This window comes from Falco cherrug (genome assembly GCF_023634085.1).
Source record: "Falco cherrug isolate bFalChe1 chromosome W unlocalized genomic scaffold, bFalChe1.pri SUPER_W_unloc_1, whole genome shotgun sequence".
NCBI classification, from domain to species: Eukaryota; Metazoa; Chordata; class Aves; order Falconiformes; family Falconidae; genus Falco; species Falco cherrug.
The window spans coordinates 1,961,427-1,982,920 of NW_026599288.1; the positions used below are offsets into that span (position 1 = coordinate 1,961,427).

Genomic DNA, 21,494 nt, shown 5'->3' on the forward strand with positions numbered 1-21,494 from the left:
ATTAGACCTAAAGCAGGGGTCCTCAGACTTTTTAACCAGGGGGCCAGTGCGTGGATGAAGTGGCAGGCAGTCATCTGCGGCTGCTTGGTTTCCCCCCCCAACCCCCGGCGGGGGGGGGTGGGGGGGTGTCTGTAAATACTGGGGGCCGGATTGAGGACCCTGAGGGGCCGTATCCGGCCCGCGGGCCATAGTTTGAGGACCCTTGACCTAAAGGATGCATTATTTTGCCTCACCTTGGCTCCTGAAAGCTGTAATTTATTTGCCTTTGAATAGGAAAACCCTGATACAGGACAGAAAACCCAATTAACCTGGACAGTGTTACTTCAAGGATTTAAGAATAACCCCACTATTATAAATTGAGACCACAATGGATCATAATCCAATTAAAATTTTTATTAATTACAGCAAGTAGAATATGAGCAAAGACAGTGCTGGACGGCAGGGGAGTCTGCGCTTCGCCAACTGCCGTACTGAGCAGTTCAAACAGTCCCTTTTTATACTTTTTTTTTACTTTCGTGTTCATGAAGTAGTGGAGGTGTTGACCCTTCATTCATATGCACAAGCGGCATCCCGGACACCTGGCGGTTATCTTATCTTTCACAAGCGGCATCCTGGACACCTGGCGGTTATCTTATCTTTCACAAGCAGCATCCTGGACACCTGGCGGTTATCTTATCTTTTGTTGCCTAATCTTTACATTGGGCTTAACATAAATCTTAATAAACAATACCCTAGTCCATAGTTTCTTACAATCCCCCCTTTTTCTTTTTATCCTATTATTGTTTATTAGACGCTGCTTTCATTCTCGGCACTGCGAACAAACCTTTTTCCACAATCCCAACATTTATCATAACACTCACAAGGTAATACCTCACAATTACAATAGGCATAGTTTTCACGTGGCATAACGCATTCGCAACAATCTTCATCCTCATTAATAGATACACTCTTATATTTTGCCCTAGGCCTCGTAGTTAAAATAAGCAATTTAGCTATGTCAAACCGTTCTTTAATAAAGTGTAAAATATAGCGTAATATACAAGGCCCAAATATAAGTCCCAAAATCAACATGATAAGCGGTCCTGCTAAAGCAGACAACAAAGTGGTTAGCCAAGGTGAAACATTAAACCAGTTTTCATACCATGACCTGCCCGCCTCACGATTTTTCTTACGTTGATCTAACCTTTTCCGGAGTTCAGACATGGTGTCCTGGACTACTCCTGTATGGTCAGCAAAAGAACAACATTCTTCATTGAGAGCTACACATAACCCTCCTTCCTTTAAGAACAATAGATCTAATCCTCTTCTATTTTGCAGCACTACTTCTGATAAAGACTTTACTGAAGTGGCTAAATTTTGGATAGATTGTTCTATTTTTGCTAAATCCTCATCTACAGCCATCTGCAAACTTTGTAATTCCTGACCTTTTACTAGGGAGGCTATGCCTGTACCTGCTCCAACTCCGCCCGCTATCAGCAGTGTAGCTAGGGTTACCACTGTAATTGGCTCTCGTTTTTGTCTATTCAGGTCTCCTTCAAAGTGGCGTAACACCTCCTCAGAGGTGTGATAGATCAGACGAGGAACAATAATCACCTGTACACAAAACTGAGATTGACTAAACACATTTAGGGATAGGCAAGGCGTTACTCCGATGTCTGAACAAACTCATTTAGCTCCTGGTGTCGGGATAGCCCATTTGTCATTTTGATTCTTGTGTTTCTCTATATTGGTGTTAGTGACTGTTCGGTTGCACAAAGGCTGATACTTTTCGGGCACTGTACCTATACATTTTCCTTGACCTGTTACTAATTGAATAGTAATTCCTTGCGTATGGTTCCTCTGGTCATTCCATGGGCATTCTCGTGGGTTTGAACCATTAGACCATCGAATCCTTCCTGGTTTTCCAATTGCCTCAAAATATGGTGGTCTAACATTATAACATAACCAGCATTCCTCAGTTAAATTTGGTTTGCTTTCATTGAGGGCACGATAAGAGGCTTGCATTAGATTCCATAAGGGGTCGTTGGATTCTGACAACTCTAGATCCCTGGATAAGGAGAATTCAGTCACAATGTCATTAGCTGTTTCCGAAAGGGAGTCTGGAGAAGGGGTTACGACAATTACGGGGGCAACCTTTTCTTCAAAGAAAGTGGGTGGATTCAGGACCAGGTTTGGTCCTACTGGTAAAGGATCGTGGGGCATCGGTCTCTTCATTATTTGAAAAATTCCTCCTCTGTCTGCACCTGTTTCCCAATATCTAATTCCCCAATATTTCCCTGCCAGCCAAAAGTCCTGAGCAGGATTTTTTATAGTTATATTGATGCCCACACAAGGAATCGGTTTACTTAAGCAATGACCCCACCGGTCTCCGTGTAATTTAGGTCTCTCGCATCCTTCCAGTGACCACTTTATTTCTAGATATTGGTCTCCAGGTGCGGACCACTCAGAGGCCCATGTTTCGCACCCCCAATATGCACAGTAATAATGACCTGGAGAATTACAGTATCCTTTACCAGGGTTTGATGCTGGACATATATAAATTGGTTTACATATATCCGCTTCATCTCTACGATCTTCTTCAGTAATTGGATCATGCAAACTCACATTGAAACTAACTGTGTAGTTCGTGCTTGGATTGGATTACTTGGATATTTTATGTTTGTTATTGTCCAGTTCATAGGTTCATGAGGGTTTCCATTTGCTTGGGTTATTATCAATAACAAAACTAACGGTATACCAGGAAAAAGGGTGTCTGTCAATTTTGCTAATTTAAGTATATTTTTACCAGTCCTGGGGAAGTTCGGCCATTGTTGCTTTAGTGTCCCATTGTTCTGGTTCTGTTCTCCACAGTTTGTTCCTCCTCTGCCTTGCCCGTCGACTCGGTTGCTTCGAGCCACGGGGTGTACCATCTTCTCGGCAGCAAGGGAATTCTTCAGGAGAACAGCTGCTTCGGGCTTTCTGCCTGTTTACATAGGCTTCCCACTTTGCAGCTTTAACTAATGGGGCAAAGCAAGACACGGTTAGTACTTCCCTTCTGCACTTTATAGCCAAGATTTCAGCTACAAAGGGGACTGGTTCGGTGGAGTGGTAACAATAATATTGAGGGTTTATTCCTTTGGCAAAAATTTCCCACCACTCATGGGATTCTCGAATAATTTCTTGTTTAGACTCTAATTGTTTTAATTTCCACTCAGTAAGAGTTCTTTGGATTTTCCAACACTGTGTGCAAACTCCTATTGGAGGGTATCCACATTCACAGTGTGTCCACCATTTATTCTGGCATACCTTACACCTGAAACAAGCAAATGGATAACAATTGCAGTTCAAATTATTACATCTAATTCATATATCTAGAGTGCATATATTATTTACATCAGCATATCTTCTATACTTGATATTGTGTGGTTGCATAAGTTTAGCAATTTCCTTCAACACACTTTGTACGCTTCCATATATAATAGATAAAAAAAGAAATAATTATAGCAAATATAAACAACAATACACACTTTATACCAAAAGGTAATGCGGCAAAATAATCAAATAAAGTCTCTATCATTACGTTATCTTTTCAGGGTTATCTTGGTGTCACCTGGAGTACTGATTACTTTCCAGTGGGGTCTCGTCACTGGGCCTTTAATGCGACTAGCATGAGTCCATCCACGCTCAGCAGTCCGGACAGCTGTTTCTGTTGTATGCAAAACAAGATAAGGTCCCTCCCAATTGGGTTTTAGGGTTTCTTCTTTCCACGTTTTAACCAATACCCAGTCCCCAGGTTTAAGATTATGAATTTTTAAGTCCAACGGTGGTCGTTGTACAATCAGTCCATGTTCCCAAAGCTTGTTACGATGTTCTGCTAATTGTGAAACATATTCATTAATCACACGGTCTCGAATTAAAACATTTGTTTGTGGACTTTCAATTCTATAGGACATTCCATACACCATTTCAAACGCTGATATTCCTACATCTGCTCGGGGTCTGGTTCTGAGAATTAATAGTGCCATGGGTAGGCACTTAATCCATGATAATTTGGCTTCTATCATTAATTTAGTCAAAATAGTTTTGATTTCTCCATTCATCCTTTCAACTTTTCCCGAACTTTGTGGATGTCATGGCGTATGGTATTCCCACTTAATACCCAAGCTTTCTGTTAGATCTCTAACAATTTTTGACACAAAGTGTGTTCCTCTGTCCGAGTCAATTACTTCAGGTACTCCATATCGAGGTATAATGTGTTCAAGTAACACTTTAGTAACTTGGTTAGCAGTTGCCTTGGAGGTAGGAAAAGCCTCAACATAATGTGTTAAATGATCCACCATTACTAATAAATATTTGTAACGCCCTACCCTGGGTAGTTCAGTAAAATCCACTTGTATGTGTGAGAAAGGTCTGTATGCTGGGGAACGTCCTCCAAGAGGCTTTTGTCTCATGTTGTTTCGATTAACCTTTTTACAGGTCTCGCAGGCTGCCGTGACTGTCTTTGCTATGTTATATACGCCTATACAGGCAAACTGTTGATTGAAATGATCAACTAATGCCTGGGTTCCCCAGTGTGTTTTACTATGTATTTTTGAAAATATTTCAAGTGCTATACCCTTCGGCAAAACTTCTCTCCCATCTGGCAATATGTACTTACCATCCTGTTCCTTAGCTCCCATTTGTTCTAGTTTTTCCTTTTCTGCAGACTCAAAACTCAAATTTTTACTAACAGGTATTTGTTGTATAGTTAAAATCGTACTATAATTGCCTGCCACTCGTTTTGCTTCTGTATCAGCTGCATTATTTCCCCTAACTTGGTAACTTGTACCTCGCTGGTGTCCCTTTATATGTACAACTGCTATTTTATTCGGCATTTTTAATGCCTCCAGAACTCGCCGAATTAATTCCGGGTGTATCAGTTCTTTTCCCTGTGAGTTAACGAATCCTCTTTCTTCCCATATTTTCCCAAAAGTGTGTACTACTCCGAACGCATAGCGTGAGTCTGTATATATAGTTCCATCCTTTCCCTTCAGTGACACTAATGCTTTCCACAATGCATATAGTTCACAGGCTTGAGCCGACCAGCTGGCACTCAGGGGGCCTGATTCTATTGTCTTAAATTCTCCTTTTTCCAACTTAACGATGGCATATCCGGACAATCGTTTACCTTCCACTATTCGTGATGACCCATCTATAAATAATACTTCTCCACATTGTAGTTCTTCTTCTTCTAAGTCTGGCCTAATGCGTGTCTGCTGTTCAATTGTTTGAAAACAATTGTGCAATAGTTCATTACCTTCTCCTGGGTACAAAAATTCAGCGGGGTTAACTGCTCCAATAGTTTTCAAAGATAGTTTAGGGGATTCTATAAGTATTCCCTCATACTTTAATAATCGGCTATCTGTAAGCCATTTTTCTGCTTTTTGTTGTAACACTCCCCTGATATTATGAGGCGCATATAAGACAACTTCTCCATTAAAGGTAATGCGATTCGTTTCCTCAAGTAATAAGGCAGCAGCAACAATGATTTGTAAACAACTCGGCCAACCCCTGCTCACAGGGTCCAACAGCTTTGATAGGTATGCCACCGGTTTCTTTTGTCCGGCCCATTCCTGAGTTAATACTCCGAATGCCGTTCCTTCATGTATGTTAACAAATAAATGGAATGGCCGCTTTAAATCTGGTAGGCTTAAAACCGGTGCTTGGCTTAGCTCCCTTTTGAGACTGGCAAACTGCTCTTGATCCTGAGGGGTCCACTTGGGCATTTTGTCTTTAGACAGTTGTTCATATAAGAATTTAACTTTAAAGCTGTAGTTCTCTATCCATTGCCTACAATACCCAAATAGCCCTAATGCCTGCCGAATTTGCCTCTTAGTGACAGGCATAGGTAATTCCAGAATTCCTTTAATGCGCTCTGGATCTAATATCTTCTCGCCGTTAAACAAATAATGCCCCAAGTATTTCACTTTTTCCTCCACAAATTGTAACTTTTCTTGTGATACCCGTAGTCCCTTTTGTGCAAGAAAGTTTAGGAGTCGAATGCTTTCTTTCCTTACATCCTCCTTATTATTCCCTGCTATGAGCAGATCATCTACATACTGTAACAGTACGTTTCCTGTTTGTACCTGGTATTCTTTTAAGAGCTCTTCCAGGGCCTGTCCAAACAGATTAGGGGACTCAGTGAAGCCTTGGGGGAGCACGGTCCATCTCAATTGCTGCCTACGGCCTGTCTCTATGTCTTCCCATTCAAAGGCAAAATAATCACGGCATTCTTCTGCCAGTGGACAGGCCCAAAAGGCATCTTTTAAATCAGCCACACTATACCAGGAGTTATGGGGTCCTAGCTTGCTTAGCAGTGTGTATGGATTTGCTACTACAGGGAACCGGGTGATAGTTCTTTTGTTTATTTCCCTTAAATCATGTACAAGCCGATATTTCCCATTTGGTTTCTTTACAGGCAGAATGGGGGTGTTAAAGGGTGACATACAAGGCTCTAAGATTCCTTGTGCTAACAATTGATCAATTTCTGGTTTTAATCCTCTCCGTCCTTCTAGGGATATAGGATATTGCCTTACCCTCACAGGTATGTGGGGTTCGGAAATTTGAATTTTAATCGGTGGGATTTCCAGTCTACTAATTGTGTCTGGAGAGTACCAGACATCGGGGTTAATTTGTTTTTGATCATCCACGGTCAAAGGATAAGCAGATACTGTTAGCTCTTGATTTTTCACTTTAATTTCTAATTGCAATTCAACAATTAAATCTCGTCCTAACAGATTAAATTCTGCTTCAGGGACGAGCAAGAGTTCACCCATTCCAAATTTATTTTCAGTTTCGAATACCACATTTTTGATTTTGCTTACTTTAAAGGGTTCTCCTTTTGCCCCAATTACTTGTACTTTTTCAGGGGAAACTTTACATCCCTCAGGTATTTGCTTAATAGTTGATTTTTCAGCCCCAGTGTCTACTAAAAAGGTGAACTCTTGTTTATGGGGACCTATTTTTAATTTTATCAAGGGCTCATGATGACTCCGGTCCCCTAAGATATAGAGCCCCTGACTCTCCTATTCCGTTTTCAATATTTCCTCATACCTGATCCTTTCTCTGCAATTCTTCTTTATATGTCCCTTCTTTCCACAGTAAAAACAACATCTCTGTTCCTTCTTTACTACTACGTTCCCTTGTTTCGTTCCAGCAGATCTGTGTTCACCAGTTTGCCCTTTGCGATCCTCTCTGACTGCTGCTACCATCATTTTTATTTGTCGCTTGCTGCTCTCTTCTTCCCGCCTTACGTAGACTTTCTGAGCTTCCCTCAATAATTCATCCAACCCTCTATTCTGCCAGTCTTCTAACTTTTCAATCTTCTTTCTGATATCTTCCCATGATTTTGCCACAAACTGAGTTTTGAGGAGCGCTTGCCCTAAAGGGTCATCTGGATTTACCCCAGAGTACAGCTGAAGGGCTTTCCTCAGTCGTTCCAGCCACTCAGTAGGGCTTTCATCTTTCTTTTGCATTTCATTAAATGCTTTATTGATATTCTGGCCACGGGGTACTGCTTCCCTAATCCCCTGAATTACTATAGTTCTCAGGTCCTGCATATGAGTTCTATGCACTGGATCCTGATTATCCCAATTAGGTCTTTGGAGTGGCCATTTAATATCTGCTTGGGGTCCCTGGGCATGCTGAGCATCCCACAGTCTCATTCCTGCTCATCTAATCATATCTCTTTCCTCGGTAGTAAATAATTGACCAAGGATAGATTGCATCTCATCCCAAGTATAAAGGTTTGGTCCCAAAAATTGATTTAATCTTTCTGCCACTCCGAGTGGGTCCTCAATTAAGTTTCCCATCTCGGTTCTTTTAAAATCTCGTAGGTCAACCGAGTTTAGGGGTACGGAAATATATCCGATCACAGGTTGAGGTCCCCCCATGGGTATTTCCCTTAGGGGGTACATTTGAGCTGCCCCTTTCTGACTTCTAGTTATGCGTCTAGGAAGAGGGGGAGACCCTTGTTCCGACTCTGGTGGGGGAGTGGGCGCTCTGGGGACCTCTGCGGGAGCAGGAGGAGGAATGTAAGGAGGGGGGGTTAGAAGGGTTTCGTCCAACTCTTCCTGCTTTTTCTTTTGTTTAGTTTTTATTTCATTCAGTGGGTAAAGTCTAGCTCCAGGTCTTTCTAGCCACACTTCCGCATATCGACTCTCCTCTGGGTTAAGGGTTTTTTTTATTATTAACCCAGAGGTTTAATTGCTGTCTTACCCAATCTTCTTCTGACCCATAGACTGGCCAAAAGACATTTTTAGAAATTTTCTTCCCTCCCCATATCTTAGTACAATATTCTATCATCTTCTGCTTATCTTTCCCTAGAGTTCCAGGGAAATATCTCCAATTGTCTAAGATATATGCCAGAGGGGTATTCTTAGGTACAGTGGGTACCCTTCCCATGGGAGTCGAAGGCTTGCTGCCCTTCGCCCCCATCTTCTGGAATATCCACAAACATACACTCACTCTCTCCCCTTGTTCCTGGCCCAGTCCCTCGCGGGAGATGGGAAACGCAGTACTTAAGAGTCCGCACTCGCTTGGTTCAGTATATCGAACCTCTCACTCGTTATATTCCAGGAAACCCAATCCCGCCCGAACGGCAAACCCGCGAACAAATTCGCAATATACTTACGCGTCCTGCGTCTTTGTCCGGACTCCCGTGCACAGAATTTTTATGGGATTTTACCGGTTTCTCCTTTGCTCATTATTCTAGAATTTAGGTTCGTCGGTAAGGTTAGAGTAAGCTGTTGGTCGCGGGGCCGCGAAATGTCGCGGGGCGCCTCCCCAGAGGACCAAAGCCCACCGTTCCTTATCCGAGTCACGGCACCAGAATTGTTATAAATTGAGACCACAATGGATCATAATCCAATTAAAATTTTTATTAATTACAGCAAGTAGAATATGAGCAAAGACAGTGCTGGACGGCAGGGGAGTCTGCGCTTCGCCAACTGCCGTACTGAGCAGTTCAAACAGTCCCTTTTTATACTTTTTTTTTACTTTCGTGTTCATGAAGTAGTGGAGGTGTTGACCCTTCATTCATATGCACAAGCGGCATCCCGGACACCTGGCGGTTATCTTATCTTTCACAAGCGGCATCCTGGACACCTGGCGGTTATCTTATCTTTTGTTGCCTAATCTTTACATTGGGCTTAACATAAATCTTAATAAACAATACCCTAGTCCATAGTTTCTTACACCACCATTTTTGGAAATCAATTAGCCAAGGAATTAGAGACCTGGGTGAGGCCTCCGGGAAATGAGGTCCTTTTGCAATATGTGGATGATATTTTGATAGCCACAGAGAAGAACGGAGAGTGTAAGGAATGGACTGTGGGTTTGCTGAATTTTCTTGGACTAAATGGTTACTGAGTCTCATCATAGAAAGCCCATATCTTTAAGAAAGAAGTAATATATCTGGGATTTGTGATTTCTAAGGGACAGAGACAGCTTGGGAATGACCGAAATGAAGCCATCTGCAGGACCCCAGAACTGACCATGGTAAAATAGCTTCAAACCTTTTTGGGAATAGCAGGTTGGTGCTGACTATGGATTTATAATTATAGACTTTTGGTGAAATTTCTATATGAACTTCTGAAAAATAGCCAGATACAATTAATATGGACTGGTGAAGCTAGGAAGGCATTTAAAGAACTGAAATTGGAACTGATGAGAGCCCCAGCTTTAGGCCTGCCTGATGTAACTAAGCCCTTCTGGTTGTTCTCATATGAAAGGCAAGGAGTGGCTCTGGGAATTTTGGCTCGAAAGCTGGGCCCTTATAAAGGAGCTGTAGCATACTTCTCTAAACAATTGGATGAAGTAAGCAAAGGATGGACAGGATGTCTTCAGGCAGTGGCCGCCATTGTTCTGATCATACAGGAAGCTCAAAAATTTACTCTGGGGCAAAAGATGATTGTGCACACTTCCCACACTGTAATCTCCATTTTGGAGCAGAAAGGGGGACACTGGCTCTCACCATCATGATTCTTGGAATACCAAGCAGTGTTAATGGAACAGGATGATATAGAAATTGTCACATCTACCCTTCTAAACCCTGCTTCCTTTTTGAGTGATAAACAGGAATTGGAGACTGTTGTACATGATTGCATAGAAACTATTGAGAATCTGTATGCAAGTAGACCAGACTTGAAGGTGGAGCCGCTGGAGGAAGCCAACCACACGTGGTATACTGATGGGAGCAGTTTTGTAAAGAATGGAGTCCGAATGGCAGGATAGCTGTGACCACCACAGACCAGGTGGTGGAAGCAAAGTCACTTCCTAAGGGCACATCTGCACAATAAGCTAAAATAATTGCCCAAGTGAGAGCATTAGAGTTTGCCAAAGGACTGAGAGTGAATATTTGGACAGATTCAAAGTATGCCTTTGGTGTAGTCCATGCCCATGGAGTGATTTGGAAAAAACGAGGACTCCTAACCACTCAAGGGAATGGTATAAAACATGCTGACATAATTTTGCGACTTTTAGATGCTGTACAACCTCCGTCAGCAGTGGTGATTTGCTGTACAACTTCTGTCAGCAGTGGTGATTTGCTGTACAACTTCCATCAGCAGTGGTGATTATGCACTGCAAAGGACATCAGAAAGGTAACATGTACAGGGAAATGGGAAATAAATAGGCTGATCACGAGGCAAGACAAGCTGTGGAACGAGATGAGGTATTAAGTTTGATTCCTGAAAAGTCTTTGCCCCTACCTGAGTCAATTGAATATGATGAAGAGGATCAGAAGTTAATTATTGATCTAGGGGCTGAGGTTAGCCCATCAAGATGGGCAGTGTTAAAAGATAACAGAATAACAAGTTCCCTTTAGTATATTATGGAAACTTATAAGAATAGAACATCATAAAACTCATTGGGGAACCAAAACCTCGTATAACTCCCTTATCAAGCAAACAACAGCCAGAAGACTGAATCAAACTATAAAAAACATAGTTAAAAGGTGTGAAGTATGCCTAAAGAATAATCCCAAGGTAGAAAACCATGTGAAATTTTGAAGTATCAGTAAAGGGAATATTCCAGGTCAAAATTGGCAGAGACACTTTTCAGAACTCCCTGGAAAAGGAGGGTATTGGTACTATTGGTACCAATCTATTGGTACTAACTGATACCTTTTATGGACGGCCTGAAGCCTTCCCTTGCAGAAGGAATAAAGCCTGAGAGGTAATGACAATTTTATTGAAGGAAATTTTTCCCAGATTTGGAGTACCAGAAGTGATTTCCTCTGATAGGGGACCACACTGTGTCACTAGTTCAACGAGCTAGCAGATTTTTAGAAATTAATTGGAAACTGCACACACCTTATCACCCACAAGCAAGTGGGCAGGTGGAGAAGTGCCATAGCGACTCCCAAATCTCCTCGCTTAAGTGCTTCCCACTTGCATTCCTGCCACCAATCCCTCAGACCCCCTTTCACCCTCCCCAAAAATACAGTCAATGCATTGCGGGGGGAGGGGTGGGAGTGGTGGTGGGAGGAAAAAAGTGTAGCTCCCTTTTCCGGCTCTATAGGACCTGGATCAAAAGGTTTATCAGTGTCAATGGAATCATTGCCCGAGTTGTTCTGTTCTCGTGCTTGGTCCTGTGTTGTGAGGGTTGCTGCAATCAGTGACAGGAGCTTTGAGGGCAGAAGAAGTGTGGATGGAGTTGCCATCGTTGACAGCGTGTTGAGAAGAGTCGCTCTGTCGGTGGGATTTACAGCCTCCTCTAGTTCAGTGCTTACACTGTTGGTGGAATTTACAGCTTCCTCTGGTTTAGCACTGTTAGTAGAATTAGTCCATGCTTGGCAAAGGGTAGTCAGAATTTGCCACCAAGGTGCTAAATGCATTCCTGACATGGAGTTCCCCTCCGCGGCAGCATCATACAATTGTCTGCTGACCGCTTTCATTTCTTTCAAAGTCTCTAAAGGTTCTTGACTGCTTGCCTGTCTCAATGAGTACAGATTTCTAAAGCTTCTTAAAATTTCTTCAAATATTTTAAATCTCTAAAGTTTCTTGGCTGCTCACCTGTCTCGATACATACAGGTGTTATCCTCGGGGTTTAGGTTGTCTGCCTGGTGCAGCCAGCAAGACGATCGTTCAGCCAAGACCTCTCCTCCGGAACGCAGCCCTCTTCCACGAGCTGTCTTTTTTATCGACCGGTTCCATCCTTATTCTTCCAAGGCTTCGGAACACCACCATAGTGGTCACCATTTGAGGAGATTGAGGCACAGACTCCCCAGTCTGACTAGAAGATCCTTTATGAGTCCATATACGTCTCTTTCTGGGGACGAAGCCTGATTCCCCATTACGGATTTCCCACAGCTCACCTCAACTCCGGAGGGATTTCAGGCTGGCCGGCTCCCGCTCCCTTTCAGCGGTCCATTCAAAGTTCTGTGGGATTCGCTGCAAGTTGCTCAGTTAGGTGATTTGAGAGCCCTTCACGTCAGATCCTTAACTAGATCATGTCGGGGTCACCAATTTGTGGCGAATGAAGAGACGGGACATAGCTTGATGCAAGCAAGATGTCAATTTATTGCACACAATCACGAGTTTATATGTTTTCAGAAGCTGTGCGCTTTAAACAGATTGGTTCTTTAAGCTAAGCATTACATACTAGGCAATCCCTGATTGGTTAACTACAAACAAAGGACACTTTAAGTAAGTTTTTACAGTCATCAATTAACAGCAAGGCGTTTGTACTCCTTGGCACCATCTGTTCCTTATTCCCTTATCTTTTCTCAGCATGACTCATCCTGTTGATTGTTATCTATTCACATTCCTTGTCCTCCCAGGGCTTGTGGCCTACGAGCTTGAGCACGTTCCTTTCAGCTGACTGATTGGTACTTATGGTCCTGATTTCCAGGCCCCCTCCTGCACCCGGTATTTACAGAACCCCTCCAACCCCCCACCTGCCGGGGGTTGGGGGGAAATCAAGCAGTTGCAGATGACTGCCTGCCACTTCCTCTGCGCGCTGCCCCCCTGGTTTATACTAAGTTAAGTATTTTCAGTTTGTTGGGCCCTGCCAGCCAGAGGGCTGGAGGGGCACAGGGAATTGGGAGGGGACACAGCCAGGACAGCTGACCCAAACTCGCCAAAGGGATATTCCATACTATATGATGTCATGCCGAGTATATAAGCTGGGGGAAGAAGAAGGAAGGGGGGACATCTGGCATTATGGCATTTGTCTTCCTGCATAACTGTTACACATGATGGAGCCCTGCTTTCCTGGGGATGGCCGAGCACCTGCCTGCCCATGGGAAGTGGTGAATTAATTCCTTGTTTTGCTTTGCTTGCATACGTGGCTTTTTCTTTTGATATTAAATTGTTCTTCTCTCAGCCCTTGAGTTTTACATTCCTTTCTGATTCTCTTCCCCATCCCTCTGGGTGAGGGGGGAGTGAGCCACTGGCTGGGTGGTGCTTTGTTGCTGGCAGATTAAACCAGGTACAGCATTCTTTCTTTTCACCTCACACGTGTGGGGAGAGGACTTTGTTAGTAGGGGGCTTTCTTTGCTGGAAGCTGGATCTTTTAGTATGCTAATTAGGGTAGTTCACACATAATGTAAGTAATTTTCTGTTTGGTCTCATTAATCCTTTGTTTCTTCTTGAGCTTATTTTGTTATTTCTTAGCTTGGCATATTTATGGTGTCTATTCCTTCTCCCAAGGCCATGTCTTGTTAACTATTTGTAAGGGTAGATTAACATCCTCTGTTTTTCAAATTCTTTCTTGTTTTCTTTAAAGTAAGTAATTTTCCTATCAAATGGACAAGGAGACATGGTTTTAAACTGAAAGATTGAGCTTGGACAGAAGGAAGAATTTTTCTATAGGGGTGGTGAGAAAGTAGAATAGGTTGCCCAGAGAAGCTGTAGATGCCCCATCCCTGGAAGTGTTCAAGGCCAGGTCGGATGAAACTTTAAGCAACTTGATTTAGTGGAAGATGTTCCTGTCTACAGCAGGGGGCTTGGAACTAGATGATCTTTAAAGGTCCCTTCCAACCCAAACCATTCTATGATTCTATACACTATACCTGCTTTTATTTAAAAAAACATGTCATTTTAGTGTTCATTTTAACATGAGCATGTATCAGTTTTATACCTCATTTTTATATGCTGTGTTATTCCTGAACAACAAATATAAAGCCAGAACTATATGTATAGTGATTTTGCATCAAAGTATATAATGAACAGACCTTAATTTCAGATTTGTGTAGTGTACTGTTTCTGGCTGGAATGGAGATAATTTTCTTCACAGCAGCCTGTAGGGTGCTGTTTTGTATTTGTGACCAAAATAAGTGTTGATAACACACCAGTGTTTTAGCAGTTCCAGAGCAGTGTTTGCACATCAAAGTTTTCTGGTTTTCCCACTCTACCTCCCATCAAGTAGGCAAGAAGTTGGGAGAGGACGCAGCTGAGACAGCTGATGCCAACTGACCAAAGGGATATTCCGTAATATATGATATGCTCAGCAATAAAAGGTGTAGGAAAGAAAGAGAAAGAGGGGACTTCTTTGGTTATGGTGTTTGTCTTCCCAACAAGCATGCTTAGGCCCTGCTTTCCAGGAAGTGGCTAGACATCTGCCTGCTTATAGGAAGTAGTGAATTAATTCTTTTTGCTTTGCTTGTGTGTGCAGATTTTGTTTTCCTTATTAAAATATCATTATCTTGGTCCTTGAGTCTTCTCTTTTGCTCTTCTGATTTGCTCCTGTACAAGTCAGTTTTTGCTGGCCTAAGAGGGAGACAAGGATGTTTAGTATAGAATTATGAAGGGAATTTATTCTCTCATATTACCTATGAGCATAGCAGTACCCCAGCCTAATTCATGGAGAATCCCATCATAGAAGAAAGTAGGGTTTATATATATTACAATACAGTTGTGTAGACCAATCAAATTATTCATGTTAAGGAGTGGGCTTATTAGTTACTACTGCTTGCATAATTAGTAAGCGCTCGTCTACATGCAGATGGTGTACATGTATGGTCAGTGTTGTGCTAATCTTCATGGTTCTAAAGCGGTCCTGTGCAGATGGACCTGGATTCTGATTGGTTACTGTTCTAGCCATGGTTACATGCCTGGTTTCTTAAGGCAAATTTCCTATTATTTTATCCTCAGTATCTAGTCAGCTGGTGAGAGCCAGCTTAGGTTGGGTCTTTTGACCCTGAGATAAAAGGTAGCTTTCCTTCTTCTAAGCAAGTCATATTGCAGTTAACATCTGCTATTCACAGTCTCTCCTCTTCTTTTGTATGTCAGGACATATTCACTTATGTCACTCACTCCTCCTCACCCAGGGGGATGGAGAGGAGAATCAGAAAGGAATGTAAAACTTAAGGGTTGAGATAAGAACAATTTAATAGCTAAAGCAAAAGCCACGTATGCATGCAAAGCAAAACAAGAAATTAATTCACTACTTCCCATCAGCAGGCAGGTGTTCGGCCATCTCCAAGAAAGCCCGGCTCCATCATGTGTAACAGTTATGCAGGAAGACAAACGCCATGATGCTGGATGTCCTCTCCTTCCTTCTTCTTCTCCCAGTTTATATACTTTTATATTTTTGTGTCAGGACGCATAGATTTGTAAGGATTTAAAATGAGAATTGTGTTTTTTTTTATGGGGACTGTGCTTGCTGTTTAAGTATGTAGATGTAATAGAACAAAAGCATAGGCTATTTAAGAATAGGCAAAATGTATGGGTTACTCTTGCTAATGCTACTGGTCAAGACTCTATCTGTTTATCTATGTCAACTCCAACAGATCCCTTTCGTACCTGTCTAATAGGGGTTCCGACTTCTGACCCGAACCAATTTAAAGGATGGGTCAGCAAAAGTGAAATTCTAAACAAAGCTGAAGTTATTGCCTTTGCTAACTTGACCTGGCCTATTAGAAAAGTGGCAGTTGACATTTAAAGGAATATATCCACGACTTGAAGATGCTATGCAGACTGCACTTTCAACATCTGAATGTTTCTATGGTACCACCTCAAGAATTAGACATCCTTGGCTCAATGCCATGCAATCAAAGTTGTGTCATATTTAAAGGAACAAAGATAATGTGGGCTTCGCTGATAAACACGATAAACCTTCACTACTAAAATATCCTAACAATAGTGTCTGGGTAAATGCAACAGACAAGTGGTATGCAAATGACACGAGATATTGCAATAGAGGGCTCTGGGTCAATCTTACAGCACCATCACAACCCTGAGCACTGTCCAAAGGTTTCTTTCTGATCTGTGGTGATAGAGCATGGCCTGGAATCCCGGCTAAGGCTCTGGGAGGGCCTTGTTATTTAGGCAAGTTAACTATGTTTGCTCCTACTCAAAGACAAGTATTAAATTAAACCCTGTGGAATAATAACAAATCAGTGCACAGGGAAAAACGAGCAGTATGGCAAATAAGTGAAAACTGCAATGATAAAATTCAACTTTGGAACACTCCATTACGAATGGTTTCTTCCCTGTTTACACCATGGGTTGCTGCTGGCAAAGCACTCGGTGATATACAAAAGTTGGGATGTTGGATATTTTGAAAAGTTTATTGGTAGATTTGAATAGTGTAAGGCATGCTACCTTACAAAACCGTGCAGCCATTGACTTTTTATTGTTAGCACATGGGCACGGATGTGAAGATTTTGAGGGTATGTGTTGTATGAACCTGTCTGATCACTCAGTTTCAATTCATAAACAATTAGAACAATTAAGAACGAACATAAAGAAACTCACTATAACAGATGGAGGTCTGGACCAATGGCTCAAGGGTTGGGGAATTAATGGATGGTTATTAGATTTGGTTAAACAAGGTGTAATGATTTTGATGATTATTTTGTTTTTGATGCTTTTGATTCCTTGTATTTTTAAATGTATCTATGGAATAATGCAAAAGGCTATTAAGCATGTTTTGATAGTCCAAGAAGAAAAAGGGGGAACTGTGGCAATGTATTTGGAAGAAAAAGGACATGTGGCCTATCAAAAGTTGCTCTTGCTTTAGCAGCTTGACATGATTAAAGGCTTTGCCTGATCAGCAAGGCCTCAAGGTTATGAGAAAGACACCGAGAACAAAGAAAACAAGATCTTTAGTAGTCGAGCAAGAAGAAAAACAGGAGCTAAGTTGAGAGCTGATAACCGCAAGAATGTTAACAATCCTAAAAATGGGACTGAGTGCTTGTATGCTTTTAACCAATTAGTATCTGTATAATGGCGCATGCACAGTATGTGAACAGTGTATGTAACCAATAGAATTCAGGCGTGACACGTGTACGGATATGAAAATTGTATATAAGTTTGCAGAAACTTAACTGAAGGGTCTTCAACTAGGATCATATTGATATGTCGTTGAGTCCATTATTTTGCTCCTGCAACCTCCCTTGACCTGCTGGCCATACTTCTTTTGATGCAACCTGGGATATAGTTGGCTTTCTGGGCTGCAAGTGCACACTGCAAGCTCATATCTAGTTTTTCATCCACCAGTACCACCAAGTCCTCCTCTGCAGGGCTGCTCTCAATCCATTCACCCTCCAGCCTGTATTGATACTGAGGATTGCCCTGACCCAGGTGCAAGACCTTGCACTTGGCCTTGTTGAACTTCATGAGGTTTGCAGGGCCCACTCCTCAAACCTGTCCCTCTGGATGGCATCCCTTCCCTCCAGTGAATCAACTGTCATCCGCAAACTTTTTGAGGGTGCACTCAGTCCCACAGTCTATGTCATTAATAAAGATAGTGAATAGCACCGACAAACATGGTATGCATGGGTAGGTGCAACCTGTAGCTATTTTTGCTTGACCCTGTTAGTGTGCCTTGAATGCCAAAAGACCTTGTTTGCTGGATAGTGGTATTTTTTCAGTGTTAACTGAGATGCTCATATATCACATTTACATTCTTTTGAGTAAGTAATTGATTGTGCTTATACTCATGGAGACACATAAAATCTGGCCGATTTACAGCTAACAATATAGTTATGGAAACTCAGAGCTCAGCGCAACCTGCAAAAGCTGTTTGAGAAGCCAGAAAATGTTCATGAGGTTGTATTGTACCCTGTCAAATTCTGTATTATCCTTATGCAGGCTGGCAGAGTCTATAAGAATTTTTTTCTGAAGATGCACCTTCCCCTCCATTTGCCAGTGAACTAGCTAAAAACAAGCTAGAAAGTTTGCCTTTTAATAGGGATCTTCAGACCTTCATGCAAAAGAATATACTTATATATTACTTATACTTAGAAGTACAATAAAATGTCTAACACTTTTGTGTGTATACACACAAAAGAAATGATGCATGTGTTACCATATGCAGACTTTTCCTGTCAAACACTTTAATATTAGTGGATGGTTTTCCTTTTGCAAGATGGGTACAAACCATGTGCTTCCTTTTCTCTGTATGTACATTCCCTAGAGGTGCTTGTAAAGTTCAGTAAATTTAGATGAAGAGTATGACATCCATTATATAGGAGCAGAGCATGAGTGCTTCCATATTGTTCAAAAAGGAAATAATTATTTGTCTGAGATGTAAAAGGCTAAAAATCCAAAAAAATATTCTTTTCCTCCATTGTAGACTTTCCCAAGACTAGAGCTGAAACAGCGAATACAGGATAGCTGTCAGATATTTCTAATCCTTCTACCATGTAAGGCAACTGTCATGGTTTAACCCCAGCCATCAACTAAGCACCACACACCCATTCGCTCACTCCCCCCCCCCCCCCCCCCATCAGAATGGGGGAGAGAATTGGAAGAGTAAAAGTGAGAAAAGTTGTAGGTTGAGATAAAGACAGTTTAACAGGTAAAGCAAAAGCTGTGCATGCAAGCAAAGCAAAACAAGGAATTCATTCACCACTTCGCATGGGCAGGCAGGTGTTCAGCCATCCCCAGGAAAGCAGGGCTCCATCACACATAACGGTTACTTGGGAAGACAAACGCCATAATGCCAGATGTCCCCCCCTTCCTTCATCTTCCCCCACCTTTATATGTTGAGCATGACATCATATGGTATGGAATATCCCTTTGGTCAGTTGAGGTCAGCTGTCCTGGCTGTGTCCCCTCCCAACTTCTTGTGCACTCCCAGCCTACTGGCTGGTGGGTTGGTATGAGAAGCAGAAAAGGCCTTGACTGTGTAAGCACTGCTCAGCAATAACAAAAACATCCCTGTATTATCAACAGTGTTTTCAGCACAAATCCAAAATATAGTCCCATACCAACTACTATGAAGAAAATTAACTCTATCCCAGCCATAACCAGTACTATGTCATATAAAGTGGTGTGACACAGGGCTTTCAGCTACATAATTGATGTAAGCCATACCTGTCCTCATCATGTGGATGACCTGGAGATTATAATGTGTGATCAGAAACTTGAGTCTTGCATATTTTAATTTTTTTTACTGGTTGTCCATGGTGGTCATGCACCACTGCATTTTTTCTCAAATGCCAAGAACCCATTTCCTCATATTTGGCCTGCTTTATGTTCATTGGCTGCTTGTAAGTGACAGATTTGGTTTATGTTGGCACTTTTGCTTTAGAAAACAGTAAATGGGACTGCTGTGATTCTGTTTGCAACAGCAGGTTTATTCTTCTGGTATTTCCTTAATTTATTTTTTCTTTGATTAAAACCAAACAAACCTGAAAATTATTTTTTATGGTTTATCCTTTTTTTTTTGTAGTTGAGGTCAGCATTTTTTTTAGTTACAGATGGATTTTTAGGTTCATTTTGTCTTACCCTGAGAGCTTTTATGGGAGAGAATTTATATGTGAAAATATCATTTTTGTATATAAGTTGCAGATTCTGGGCCCTTTTAGTAATAGAGCAGGGGAAAGCACTGAGAACTGGTAAATCTGAGAATTCCAAACCCCAGAGCTATCATAGCCTGCCCTTATAACCCTCCTCTTCTAGCTTATCTCAGAGTGCTGCTCTGAAAGCATTTCTGCTGCTCTTTACGTATTCATGTCAGAGGAAGTCTTGAGGATTTGGGTTCCATTGTTATTTTATGCAGTTCCCCTGACTGTAGCATGTTCTGTCCACAGATTCCTATAACAGAGCCCTACTGACTTCTCTCACAGCAAATCAAATATTTCTCCTTCCTCCAAATTCCATGTGAAGGTTACAAAAAATAATAAACAACAATCATAATCAACATATATGGGCAAAACACTTTCAGCTGCACTGTTAACATACCCTTAGCTATTGTATGAAAATATGAGCTGATCGAGATTTGGTCATCAGATGATTGTGACTGGGAGAAAATGGAAATTTTCTTTTTGTTGGTTGTTTAAATGTTAGTAATTCAAATTGTGGTGTGGAGAGTAGCAGAGAGAGACTGTGTGTTCCTGCCTCTACATGCAGCTGCCTGGCACTGAAGAGCTGTGAATTGCCATCAGGGATGGTGGGGCTTTCTTCCCCATTATAAGGACACATGTAAAGAATAGCTGCATGCACTGTACACTGGCTCTCCTCTGCCCATGTACGCAGACATGGGATACAAATTTGGCCTAACATTTAGGAGATTTTAATAAGACCCTGTCAGCTCTTTCCTTAAACTCTACACCAGGAAAATCTAGACCTTAGCTTCCAAATGAAATGCAGAGTTGATATTTCAGTATTTCCCTTTCTACTGTAGCATAAGGCACCTTTATAGTTTCAGTACCTCTTGACATAGGCAAAATCTCATACTTTACTTTGTTCAATCTATGGCTATAGATCCAAGATGACTTGATCCCGATGCAGGTCATATGATCTACTTGCAGTTTTCCCTGGCCCCTCCCTTGCACCAATTTGTCATTTGTAATCCTGATGTTGCAAGGCTACCTGTACAGGTTAATTTGCCGCTGGAACTCCAAACAGGCACATATCCTCAAGCACAGATCTGTTTGAAAGACTAGGACCTTATTTTATTTGTAGTTGATGTTTTCAAATAACTACCAGGTTTAAGCATACAGAAATTTTGAATTTAATGCAGAAATATACTGTATTACTTAAACTGAGATAATATAACCAATGAAGTTTGTAAACTGTTGTTTATTAAACCATGTGTTTTTGATGGACTTTTCTAAGCTATTAAAAATTACATATTGAGGGTTGAAATAATTAGTAACGTGTAACAATTGTGAATATAATTTTAAATTTCCTTCTTGTGGTTAAGCTGCTTTGAAATGTATCAAGGAGAATTTACATATCCTTCAATAACGTGGGTGCCATGTGACTGTTGAAAATTCATACCTTTCTTCTTCATTATGCTTTTTATAACCAAAAAGTTTCTGTGTCTGTTAGGAAAGACACTTGCATTTTAAGGTGACATATAAATTCAAGAGCACATTGTGCTGGTGAACAAATGAAGACAGTTCTTCCATATAGCCAGGTTGTAAAATAGTTCTTTTGGGGAGCAAGGATATATTTCCTGGCAAGTAATGTCATAAATGAAATCTTCCCCTCATCTGTTACTCTTGCACATCAACATAGAATTTGACTGTCTGTTAGAGAACAGCTATTTCAAGCCCCGTGTGACTGAAAAGGAAAAAA

At 41.5% G+C, this 21,494-nt stretch overlaps 2 protein-coding genes across 2 annotated transcripts in view; both read right to left on the reverse strand.

Annotated features, from left to right (window-relative positions):
* Positions 1-2,681: 2,681 nt before the first annotated feature.
* Positions 2,682-7,200, reverse strand: LOC106631291 (uncharacterized). Its single transcript, XM_027807607.2, has 3 exons — positions 4,637-7,200; positions 3,590-3,685; positions 2,682-2,996 (listed from the first exon to the last, which is right to left on the reverse strand). Exons 1-3 carry the CDS (start codon positions 6,792-6,794, stop codon positions 2,782-2,784), a joined length of 2,469 nt encoding a protein of 822 aa, XP_027663408.2. The 5' UTR covers positions 6,795-7,200; the 3' UTR covers positions 2,682-2,781.
* The window catches only part of LOC129734847 (uncharacterized), a 35,934-nt gene continuing 18,582 nt past the window's right edge, over positions 4,143-21,494 (reverse strand). Inside the window, exon 2 of the mRNA XM_055700178.1 lies at positions 4,143-4,465. The gene's annotated coding sequence lies outside the window, so the exon portion shown is untranslated. The remainder of the gene's footprint in view (positions 4,466-21,494) is intronic.

Bases quoted from the DNA above. Each gene is read 5' to 3' on its own strand.
- LOC106631291 (XM_027807607.2), bottom strand. From the start codon at position 6,794: ATGGGTGAACTCTTGCTCGTCCCTGAAGCAGAATTTAATCTGTTAGGA. The intron at 3,686-4,636 runs GTAAGTACATAT...TGCATACAACAG, and splicing joins GGGAGCTAAGGAACAGGATG to AAACAGCTGTCCGGACTGCT. The intron at 2,997-3,589 runs GTGACACCAAGA...TTGCCCCATTAG, and splicing joins GAAAGTAATCAGTACTCCAG to TTAAAGCTGCAAAGTGGGAA.